General features: G+C 40.4%; 1 protein-coding gene across 2 annotated transcripts in view; it reads right to left on the reverse strand.

Annotated features, from left to right (window-relative positions):
- Positions 1-12,713, reverse strand: part of LOC110993977 — a 70,774-nt gene that overhangs the window by 42,060 nt on the left and 16,001 nt on the right. For both annotated transcript variants that reach the window (XM_022260430.2, XM_022260429.2), the window contains exon 2: positions 7,855-7,939. In XM_022260430.2, coding sequence (XP_022116122.1) covers positions 7,855-7,929 — 75 coding nt within the window. In that variant the 5' untranslated portion in view covers positions 7,930-7,939. The remainder of the gene's footprint in view (positions 1-7,854; positions 7,940-12,713) is intronic.

A 12,713-nucleotide genomic window follows, 5' to 3' on the forward strand; every position in this document is an offset into this window, starting at 1 on the left:
CATTCCGAAGGAAATAGACTCCGGGATAGTCCAAACCGACTTAGTTGAGCAAGGGTACCCCGTTAGGGAGGTATTTAGAATGCTCCAACGCACTACCAAGGAAGAGTACGATATGGTACTCGTAGTGCTAGATCTCACTCCGAGCGGGAAAAAGATATTCGGTCTCAGAGAGTGTTGCAAGCTCTCCGGACTGAGGGTCGAAACTCCCCTCAAACATTCATTTACACGACAGTGTCATCGCTGTCAACTCTACGGGCACGCAGCCCGTAACTGTTTCGCCAGGGCGCGTTGCGTTAAGTGCTTAGGCGACCATGGCACCGCGGACTGCAAGCGCACACTTCCGTGCGCCGAGCCGCCGGCGTGCGTGCTTTGCGGGCAACGGGGGCACCCAGCGAATTATCGCGGTTGTCCTCGAGCCCCCAAGGCGCATAAGCCGGCGTCTAGGCGCGCGGCGGGGCGTGACGCGGCCCGCCGTGGCCTGGGAGCAAAGCCCACTTACGTGCCGGCCCCGCAGCCCGAAAATAGCCCCTGGGTCAAGCCCCCGGCAACGGAGGGCCCTCCCCAGCTCACGTCAGAGGCCTTCCCGCCTCTACCAACCAAAGCGGCACCTGCGGCGCCTTCCCAGGCGCCAGCGCCAACACCCGCCATAACGGAGAGGACCACCCCTAAGGCGAGCCCTCCTCCTCAAGCCCCCCGCCCTCCCGCGGAGGCATCTGCGGAGTCCGCAAAAGTTCACAGCGCATTTAATCTTGCGCTTAGCGTTGTAGGCGCGTTAGACTTGGATGCCCTGGTTGCATTCCACGAAGCCTATACGTCAGCTAAAGGTGTGAACGCTAAGGTTGACGTCGTTTCTCAGCATGCCCTGCTACTACAATCCGTGCGGCAATTTGTACAATCCAACTCACCGAAATAGCTACGACCACGTCTAGGGTCAAGGCTCGATCGCTGTCCGTAGTGACATTTAACGCAAACGGTTTCAAGCCGCAGGCAGATTTGGTCCGAGATTTCCTCGTTCGCCACCAAATAGATATTTTCCTCGTACAGGAAACGTTTCTTAAACCCAGCGTCCGCGCACCTAGATTCGCGAATTACGTCGCGGTTAGAAACGACCGACCTACGGCGAAAGGCGGAACGCTCATCTACTATAGACGTGCGCTTCACTGCTCGCCGCTAGACCCGCCGTCGCTAACAAACATAGAGTGCTCTGTGTTACGCGTGGCTATGACCGGTCATCAGCCGATTATTATCGTGTCGGTGTATCTCCCTCCATCTAAGGACATCCTAGAGAGCGATCTTAGGACTCTGTTTGCGCTGGGCCCCTCGGTCTTATTGGTCGGGGATCTCAATAGCAAGCACGGGGACTGGAATAGCTCAAAAGAAAACCCTAACGGGCGAGCCCTCAGTAGGCTTATTGACGTGCTCAATTTCAATGTCATAGCCCCCATTCAACCGACTCGTCGCGGCATAACTTGTAACGGCCTTCTCTCAACGGACGTCTTAGACGTAGCGGTTCTACGAAACGTAGCACTACAGCCGCGTAGCGTAGAAGTGCTACACGAATTAGACTCAGATCATTTCCCGGTTCAATTTGAATTCGGCCCACCTAATACCCAAGAGAAGAGGTACAAGTCCATTGTCGACTGGCAGAAGCTAGACGAGGCCCTCAAGCCCGTCGAAACTTCTGACCTCTCTAACATCCCCGACGATTTAGTCTCGTCCGCTCACGCGTTAGACGCGATCTCCTCGGTCACAAATTACATTCAGACCAAGGTCGCCGAATCGTCCCGGAAGGTCCCAGATGAGTTCGCTCAACGCTGGGAGCTTCCCCCGGACGCGAGGCGTCTGTTGACCGAGAAGAACGCGGCGACTCGCGCCTTCGCCAGAGCGCCGACCGACGATAACCGCAGAGCACTCCGCGCCTCGCAGCGCCGAGTCAAAGAGCGCATGCGTGAAATAAGAAACGAACGCTGGGACCGTCTTACCAGCGAATTGTCACCTTCGCATACGGCCTATTGGTCTCTCGCGCGTTCCCTTAAAACCGACACGGTGGCTTCTATGCCCCCTCTCAAGCGTCCAAATCTGCCTGACGCATTCGATGACGACGAAAAAGCCGAGTGCTTAGCCGTCAACCTAGTGGAGCAGTGCACGCCGTATCTCGACCATAGCGACCCGGCGCACGTCGAACACGTGAACCGCGAAGTCGAACGCATAGTCGCACTGCCCCTCTCTCCCGAGCCGCTCCCGCCTACGTCGATCGCCGAGGTCAAAACTCTAATCAAGAGTTCACTGCCTCGTAAATCTCCAGGTCTCGACGCCATCTCGAATAAGGTCCTCCGGTGCCTCCCGCCCCATCTGATATGCTTGCTAGTGGCCATATTCAATTGCCTACTCGAAAACTGCACCTTCCCGGCGCAGTGGAAAGAGGCCATTGTCATAGGTATTCACAAGCCGGGCAAGCCTCGTAACAATCCCACCAGCTACCGCCCTATCAGCCTTCTCAACACGCTGAGCAAGCTGTACGAGAAGGTAGTGAAAAAGCGCCTCCTAGACTATGCCCTAGAGAAGGGGCTCATCCCCGATGAGCAGTTTGGCTTTAGGCCGGCCCACTCGTGCGTCCATCAAGTCCATCGGATCACGATCCTTTCAGGGATGAACAGCTCACTGAAACCGAGAGCCACGGGTGCGCTCTTCTTCGACATAGCGAAGGCGTTCGACAAGGTGTGGCACAACGGCTTGATTTACAAGCTCTACCACCTTCAAGTGCCACTGAGACTCGTGCGTATCGTACACGACTTCTTGTCCGACCGTTCAATTCGCTATCGCGTGGAAGGAACGTTATCGTCTCCTCGTCCAATCAGGGCCGGAGTACCGCAAGGCTCGGTCCTTTCGCCCCTTCTCTTCACGCTGTATACCGGCGACATCCCTAGGGCTCCGAATGTGGAGCTAGCCCTCTATGCCGACGACACCGCTCTCTATACCACTCATAAAGACAGAGGTGTCATCGTGGATAGACTCCAGACCGCAACCACGTCGCTAGGCGAATGGTTCCGGAAATGGGGCTTCCAATTAAATCCCGAGAAAAGCGTTGCAGTTCTCTTTGCCAGGGGCAACCCCGGTGCTAACGCTAATACTCGGGAAAAATTTCTCCTCAAAAAAGAGGTCACCCTTTACGGACAAGCCATTCCATGGCAAAAGTCCGTCAAATATCTAGGAGTCACGCTCGACAGCGGCATGTATTTTCGTAAGCATGTAGCCGCCGTTCGCAAGAAGGCCGCTTTTGTCCTCTCTCGCCTCCATTACCTCCTAAATAAAAGGAGTCACATGTCCCTTAGACACAAGGTAACCTTGTACAAGGCCTGCGTCCGACCGTGCATGACTTACGCTAGCGTAGTCTTCGCGCACTGTGCCCCCTCGTACATCCACCGGTTACAGGTGCTACAGTCGCGTTTCATGAGAATCGCGACCGGCGCACCCTTCTACGTGAGAAACGTCGATCTCCACTATGACCTGGAGCTCCCTACCATAGCCCAATGGATGAAGTTGGCGTCCAAACGCCACTTCGACAAGGCTAAACACCATCCCAACCCACTGGTGCGTAAAAGCATCAATTACTACCCCTTCCCGACTAAAAAGGCTCGTAGGAGGCCCCGACACGTACTAACGGATCCGGATGATCCAATCACAGTAGCTAACGATAAATTAAAAGCCGCCCGCGCGGCCAATAATAATAGCAGTAGCAATAGACAGATTAGGGTAAAAAACCGCCTTCACCGGGGAAGGCGAGGACCTTTACTTCGCACTTCGCTCACTCCAGTGAGCTTCCGTCCTGCCCTTCAGGCGATTGACCCCCCCGCGACGGCCCAAGCCGAGGTTCGAGTCTCACAGGAGACGCCCTTGCGCGAGTCGCGGGAAACCCCCCCTTTCCGGCTGAGCTAAGCTCGCCAAACAGCCCGTGCTGAGCTGTAAAGGCCCTTAAGGCCAACAGCGAGATTCCATTCAAAAAAAAAAAAAAAAAAAAAAAAACACTCCATACAGTCTCTTGTAGAGGTGGCGAGTGAATTTATTTTGTACTCGCTCTAACATGAGACTGTATTTAGCCTCATATGGGGCCCACACCATTGCGTTGCACTCCAAGTGACTTCTCACTAGCGCGTTGTATAAGACTTTGATCGCACCGATGTTCTAAAAGCCACAAGCTGTTCTTAATACGAACCCCAGATTTCTGTAGGCCTTTTTGCATACCATCTCTACATGTCGCGCGAAACCAAGATTCGTATCAAAATAAACTCCCAAATCCTTGACCTCTGAGACTTGAGCCAACGTTAGCCCACTAATAGTATAATTGTACCGAGTTCTTAACCGTGCCCTTGAAAAAGATATCACTTTGCATTTCGCCAAATTAAACTCCAATCTATTTCTCATGCTCCAATTAACCACTCGATCAATGTCTTCCTGCAGCCGAATGCAGTCATCTATACTCTCTATAGGCATGTACAGTTTGAGATCATCAGCGAAGAGCAAGCACTTTGCATTCTTGACAACTTTCGGTAGGTCATTCAGCATTATCAGAAATTCCAACGGTCCCAAATTGTAGATCTTTGTATTGATTACTTACATCTTTGCCATTTAACTAGGACTTGTAGTTTTGCCGGAAATCAAAATAAAACATTTTTTACCCTTAAAAACTCACCTCCTCTCACTTCCCGAACTTGGATCGACCGTAATTTATTTTTCCTTTCATTTTGATCATATTCCCCTTCGTTTCTAATGGGTTTCATCCTACTGGTAATTTTTTTCCTTTTTTTCCATTTTCAAAGGCTTCGGCTCTGGTCTATTAATATTTGACGTAATGCATTTCTCTAACATACATATTGAAGATGAAAGATACATTTTCGACCTAGGCGTGAATGTGAAGAAAGATGAAGAGAAGAGTCCAGTCCAATATAATTAATAAAAATTCATTTTGTATAAAGAAGATTATGAAAAACTATTTATTGACCAGGTATGACCTAATCCCTTAAAGCCGATAAAATTAAATTAATTGAAACCGTTGTTGAACTGCGATGGTTGAGCGAGTTAATCCGTTAAAAGTATATTTGTGATACTTCCATACATAAAAGAGAAGGCCAATAAATTTCTAAAAAGTTAATGAATTGGAAGATGTTCAATCTACGGATGGTGTTTGTAAAACCACCTGCTAGACTGCGTTGTTTTCATAGCGCTCTATTCGATTAAAGCCTTGTTACGTCCAATACTAGCCGATAGTAGCACTACTGTACTGTCATCACACTACAAAATTAACAAAATACTGGATTCAGGTATGTTTGAAAATACAACGTAGCCTAGATATCAATAGATATTTGTAGTATTTCTGCTCCTAATAATATAAACATAATATAATGCACTAACAACGCTTTGCAGTGTGTAGGTTATTATACCGTCTTAGGAGGCCAAGGTTAGTGTTGCGTCATGAATAGGGTGTCGGTAATAACTCCTATAGCAATCTTGTCTGTAGAATATACATATAAATTATATACTTAAGGCTTTATAAGAGTAAGGTATTCAAAATTCGAGTACTCCCTTAAAGGCCGGCAACACACCCACTAAAAATGGGTGTCTATGGGCTGCGATGACTACCCTATTTGGGCGTCCCACAGGCTCGTTTGCCCCCTTTTATTAAAAAGTACTTTCTATAGTAGGGTACTTTAAGATACGTCACATAAGTATTTTTAATAACAGTACATATAGGTTGATGTTAAATGTCAACGGAATACTGCTTTGCCTGGCCGGAATATTGAGAACTGTGGCATCTTGTCGTAGTAATAGCTAATTTGGTTCGGAAATATTTCGATTTAATATATCTTATAGGAGGTTCAAAAGAAAGTATTGTATATTGAGTTTAATTTAACATACGCACGATGTCAATACGCGGAACAAAGGCAGACTGCAATTTCCCCGTAGGTACTAGACTATCTAAAGTTAGTAATTCTTTTTTGGGATAAGGGATACCTTCTTTAATAAAATTCCAAGGCATCTATTATCTCTGCCTTTTAATAAATTTAAGAAATGTATTAAAGAAAAGCTGTGTAAAAAAGGCTTACTATAAAGTTAGCGATTATCTAGTTCATAAAAGGGCCTGGGACTAGTGCTGGGCAGGCTACTTCTAATTAATTTGATATATTTGTTTTAAATATTGTAGTATTGTTTGATGATTTGCTTTTTTAAAAGAGTACCTAGAGTTTTTTACGCCGGTTTTTTCTCTCGGCCTACACCCACTGTCTTCTTTGCCGATGAGGATGCCTACAGGTTCGAAATTAATGACGTGGAATAAGTGATACCGCGATGATTGTACGTTCCAAAATAAACGTATTTTTTTTTATTTAGCATTTAACGCAAATTTCGGAAAAATAAAGCTAAGTGATATACTTATACTAATACTACTATATAATATATAATATACTACTAATACACATATTTATTACATAATCGATATTTGCCTTTACTAAGGATAACATCTGGGTTCTGGGAGGAAATAAATATATCGCGAACTCATGATATCCATCTGCTGGAATGAAATCAATTTGCGATATGAATTTCGAAGACGTACTTTGACGACATAGGGAGACAGCTGACTAGGATTTTTTGTAACAGACGACATATGTCGCTACTTTTATTCCTGTTATGTCATATATTTAGTTTATTTAATTTATTTTCAATTCCTTTTTTTCCTAATTAAAAATTATTATAGTTTTTTATTTCTCTCTTTTAATCCTAATTGTACCACCGCATAATGTTATCCAATCTCTTACACCGACCACCTAAAGCAAGGGTTGTTCGTTTCTTTCTTAGCTAGTCAGCAAATAAGCAATCTGTTTTTGAAGTATTGTACCGGTTACATAAATGCAAGCATTTCAAAATTTAGACGGCCCTATTGCTATGTGTCCAAAAGGCAGGGCTGGTAGCAAAGTATTAAACGAGGAGACATGATGATTCTAAGTCCACTCCTACAAAATGTATGGGCTAAAATAACAATGTAAATGTATTAAATGACACCCAAAAGTCAAAAAAATATTTGCAAAGGTCGCAAACTTTGTTTTAGAATATTAGTTTTATGGCATTATAAGCCTCTAAGTATTAACATATTTTCATATTAATTTTAGTTTAATAATAAGGATTTGATCGCACTAACGTTGGAGGCGAATTCAATTGCTTAAATGCATTCATGATGGCGGTCGCCATTAACAAGTTTATCGGAAACTGAATAAATTATAACTGGTTTTTAAAACGAAAAAATAAAATATAGTTCAATACGACAAATAATTTATGTCTGAGTTTTTGTAATAGTCTCTACTTTTTAATAATAAGCATAATTTTCTTTAATTGATTAGCGGACTCGTTAGACGATGTCCTGTACAAGTCTTTGTCATAGAATGTAATTAAAATATTCCCGAATCTGATCTTAAAGATCAGGAAGAAGTTACACCGGGTGCAACTTATATGAGTGAAATATTTTTGTTTTTTCTATTCAATAAAAACAAAATAAAAAAAATCATTTAATAGTAAAACCAAACCAATTTATTTACATATTTATTTTATTTAATAGGACCCAAAGGCGCAGAAGGCTTACCTGATGTTGAGTGATACCGCCGCTCATGGACACTCACATCGCCAGAAGGTTCGCAAGTGCGTTGGTCTTTTAAGAATTAGTACGCTCTATTCATAGAGGACGCTATGTCTAATTTTTTCGGTAATACTTTACTGGGCAGCTGGTTCAACAAGGTGTTGGTACGAGGCAAATACTGCCTAAAGAAATGCTCAGATAAAGACAACAATAGTCATACTTAGATTACATACCAAAGTGTATATCGCCGACGCGTAGCAGCCTCTACGAAGGCTACGCCAGCAGCAGCACGATTGAATGATGGCCATATCAACGATCCTGTAACAAACAATTACGATGTATATAAATTTATAGTAACTTATGCACCGGGTATCATAAACACGTATATTTGTTGACCTTCCAAAACCCGAAAATACTTGAGTTTATATTGAATTCACAGGCTTTCTTACAAAGATACGAACACTAGACGCTGGATATCAAGAAATTGCTTAGATGTATTTGTAATAAAACTGCCGTGCAGTGCATATACGATAGGTACAAACGTTGTTTTAACAGAGGCCGTTGCACCATAAGCAAAATTGACCCAATTAATTAACTACATACCTACTCAAAAAAATTAATGGTATAGAGCAGGGAGGTGTTATTTACACCGATTTAAAAAGCCTACCGTATCAGTCACGTTATCCATTTGTATAAAAATAAGTTTAAATCGTATTTACGAAATCGTAATAAAGTTGTCCGGAGGGTTTAAACCTAAGAAATCCCAGCATTACAACCGGCGTTCCGCAAGGCTGAAATTTAGGTCCACCATTATAAAATGTTTATCTTTCTCACATAAAATATTGCCTCCAACTTATCTATGGTGACGACAAAAAAATCATCTTTACCAGGATTTACTCCAACATTGTAGTGAGTTATTTGAAAAACCTGGCAGAAAACTAATTTTGCTTCAACACTAACAAGTGCCAAGTAATTAAGTCGATAGATTCAAGCGCTAAAATTTCAGTATTTGATTAACAATGCGCCTATATTAGGAACTGAATCAATAATTATTGACCTTTATTGTTTTCGACGCCGAGCTCCGTTTTGAAGATCACATTGACAGTATTATAAACACATACAAAATTATGCGTTTTGTTAAACAAACATGTACCAACTTGAATCATATAATAATCATAAAGCCATCTTATAATGAAATTATTTCCATACTATCAAATTTACAAATCGATGTTGGGTTTGTTTTTACTTAGTCTACGTTCTTCATTAGTCGAAGTCTTTATTTCTGGCAGTCTTGTTAGTGGCAGATGGTTGATAATATTGATAGTATAATTTATCTTCTCATATCATTGGAAATTAATGTATTCAATAAAACATGTAGTAAATAGCCACTCGCACACGTCCACATACATACATACATATGCAGAGGCACACCACTATGTAATTTTTATTTACTATGGTGAACCGTTCATGGTATTTTTTTCTGATTTTCATTAGATTTAATAATGATCAGTATTAGCACAATGATTAAATTTCGTAAGAGATATTGGGGATTTAATATTACGGCCTGTGTATTATTATTTGTCAGTTTTCTTCATGGACTCAACTCGTAATAATAAATAGTTCTACAGAAACTTGCCAGGACGTTAACTAAGAACTAAGATATTTTAATTAAAAAAAACGACCATCAAACGTGTTAATTCAATGTACAATTTATTTTTTAATTTTATTTTTTATTAGCTATACATTACACACATGATGAAGGCAGCTTTAAAATATAAAAACGTTGATTATAATTTAAGTATTACTTTAACAGTTTACTAGTTAACGAGCATTTTTATAATATTCAGTTCTTAGGTTCAATGAGTCTATAATATAACTTAGAAATCTAGCACTAAATTCGGCAGTGAACCCTAACTTAATATTTGATGAAGAAAGAAGAGAAAGTCATTGGAGAGGATCGAGTTTCCGTTAGAAAAGCCAATCTAGCCTTTTCGTTGATATTACACTTGAGAACTAACTGTAGGAGGTCCTCTTCTGTCTCACATCGTGTACAATTTGGATCGTCTCTTTTTTATAATAAACTTGTTAAGTGGCATGTGGTAACTACGGGTTTGGAAGCAAATAACTAAATCTCAATTTCTATTGAGAACCCTTTTAAAGCCAAGGCTCGCGTGGAGGTTCGTCTATAATGGCCATGCACCAGATGCCTTTGTCTTGAAAGTATTCATTAATATAATATTTAAATTTCATTTAATTATTACTTAATATGAATGATAATTTTATGAAAATATAATAAATCATACTAAATATTATTAAATTCTTAACGTTAAATATTTTATTAAGTTATTCTAACCGTAAATATTTATTATTAATTATTTAATATTAAAAATAATAATAAGAGATTAATTGAGAAATTTGTGATATACAGTAAAATCAAACATTAAATTTAAATTTTAACTTTTAATATTTATTAATAAATTGATTAAATAATATAATATAATAATAATTAATCATAATTATTTTTCATACGCCAAAAAATTATAACTTCTAACTCGTAACATTAGTACACACAATCTTTTCCCTGTAAATTGAATAGTTTTCGACTGATCGTAATTTTTTTTAATTTATAAGAGATAATCGTCTCCCAGCTACTGCTTTCAATAAATCAGAATTCCAATATGACCTATCTTAATATATATATTTCTTGTGTGCGTGTGTATGTGACTGAACTCCTCCTAAACGACTGGACCGATTTAGACGAAATTTTTTGTGTGTGTTCAAGGGGATCTGGGAATGGTTTAGATTCACAATTTTGTCCGCTGGACAATGTTTTTTTAATTAATTTTCAATTTATTAGTTGTTGTTGATTTTGGAATGTTTTACATTGGATCCGACAGACGGCGCTACCATCGCAGTGTCAAATTTTAGATAATATTCGAATTTTAATTTTAGTCTGTCCCGAAATTTAAAAAAAGTTTTGTTATCATTGTGTTATATCGTGTGTGACCATGTGCTGGATCGTTAGATATTGTCATAACATTTGAATAATAATTTTCATCAAAATGGCTTATTAAAAATTGAAATTTTGAAATTAAAGACGTGTAGACAGGACAACGTCTGTCGGATCCGCTAGTATGTATATATAACCAAGCCGTGTGATGAGCATTGAAGTCTCCGAATATAAGAGCTTTCTCAGAAAAGTGACTTAAAAGCAACGCTAACTGTGACATTTGTAGGATAATAGACCCCTATGATATTTTGAAGTTTATTGCTATTAAGAACCTCAGTCTCAAGACGTCAGTATTATTATAATTACTTGGGAGAACTTTGAGACTACAGTTTATAGACCAGGATAGCAAAGCCTGCATATCCATCTGTTCCTTTCTAAATACAGAGTAACCTTATAAATTAAATTGGTGATCGCATTGCAACCAAGTTTAACAAAGAATACATATATGAACCTTTTGATAATGTAGATATACATCCAATTCATTTATTTTTGGTAAAAGACTGACAACTGGGAACCCTGATACAGGTATTTTTTACTTAAAAGGGTTTCCAAATCTTACACCTAGGAAAGAAAATGTACCTAAAATACCTACAAATGTACTTAAATGAATATGTCAATACAATTGACTATAATAAGTTATTTAAATTGAGATTTTTCTTAAGGGATAACAGCTTAAGTTTACCTATAATAACCATAAAAGTCTGTTTTAACTACGATATGAATTCAAAGTCAAAAATCATTATTTATATAGGTAACATAATGTACACTTATAAACGTCAAAAAAAATTAAATTAATCTAATTTTACATTTACTGCCAGTTCTCAAATCAAGGGCGTAGAACGGAAGAGAAGAACTGGCAATAAACTCTCCGCCACTCTTTTTAATCGCCAAGTTTTTTTACACAATGTTTGTAAGGAGCTGCAACCATTACCATTTCCATATGACATCTTGAGTAATAAAGAATAATAAAATAAATTAAAAACAAAGATTTGTCCTCTATCAGCAGGAGGCATGGTGAAATAGGAGCACGCACTTATATACTCGTGAGAACAACACGCAAATACGTAGTATAAACAACTAATACAACGCATACACGAATTCAAGTACGACCAGTCACCACAAGTAGCACCCATTCACGAGTATGACGCATGGCTAGCCATCGGCCCCCTCGCTAAATTTTAGGGAGAGAGACAACCCGACGCATGGACGATGTATGATCGGTATTAAGTCAGAAAACATTTCAATTAAGGCACTAATGTCTTCAGTATAACTATAAGTTATTTTCGAAATATCCTTAACGGGGGCAAACGGGCAGGAGGCTCACCTGATGTTAAGTGATACCGCCGCCCATGGACACTCTCAATGCTAGAGGGCTCGCGAGTGTATTGAGAGTCACACTTATATATTCTCAGAGAGATCTGTATAAGTGTGAGGGTGTGCTGTGAAATTGTTAATTTGTAAGTACAGAATAAATGTATAATGTTGGTATATGTTGTCAGATTCTACTTACAACTAATTATAATCTATGGGGACGCGGAGCGGTCGTTCGCTTGCTGAGCAGCCAACTCCTGTTTTTTTTTTAAATGCAATCTATTTCACCTAATCTAGTTTTAGTTAATAGTTGTTGTGCTATCCGTATCCGAGGTAGGCTTCACCAGCCGTCTCTTCCTTCATTTTCCTCAATTTCCTCAAGACATACCTCATTCGTCTCATCGTAGATGTTCATAATGAGCACAACCTTTGTCTTTTAATTATTTTCCTTGTGTCCGTGGTGTAAACGTGGATTGTGATGGTCCTCTTGTTACCAGCCATAGCGTATCTTGCTCCATGTTCTGTGGTTATTTTTCTAATTCTATACCACATTCACATTCCCTTCACTTTCAAGTCCTACAAATGGCATATACTTAACATTTAACCGCCCGTTGCACTTGGGGCAGTCTGTTTTATTTATTTTGCATAAATTTATATCACACGAGTATATATTTATTTCATTTACGATATTCACTAGGTGTCCTTTTGAATTTACTGAAGTTTTTAAAAAATATTTCACGGCACTTCTCTTGTTACAAAATCTACATGTTA

The sequence above is a fragment of the Pieris rapae genome, chromosome Z (genome assembly GCF_905147795.1).
Source record: "Pieris rapae chromosome Z, ilPieRapa1.1, whole genome shotgun sequence".
Lineage (NCBI taxonomy): Eukaryota > Metazoa > Arthropoda > Insecta > Lepidoptera > Pieridae > Pieris > Pieris rapae.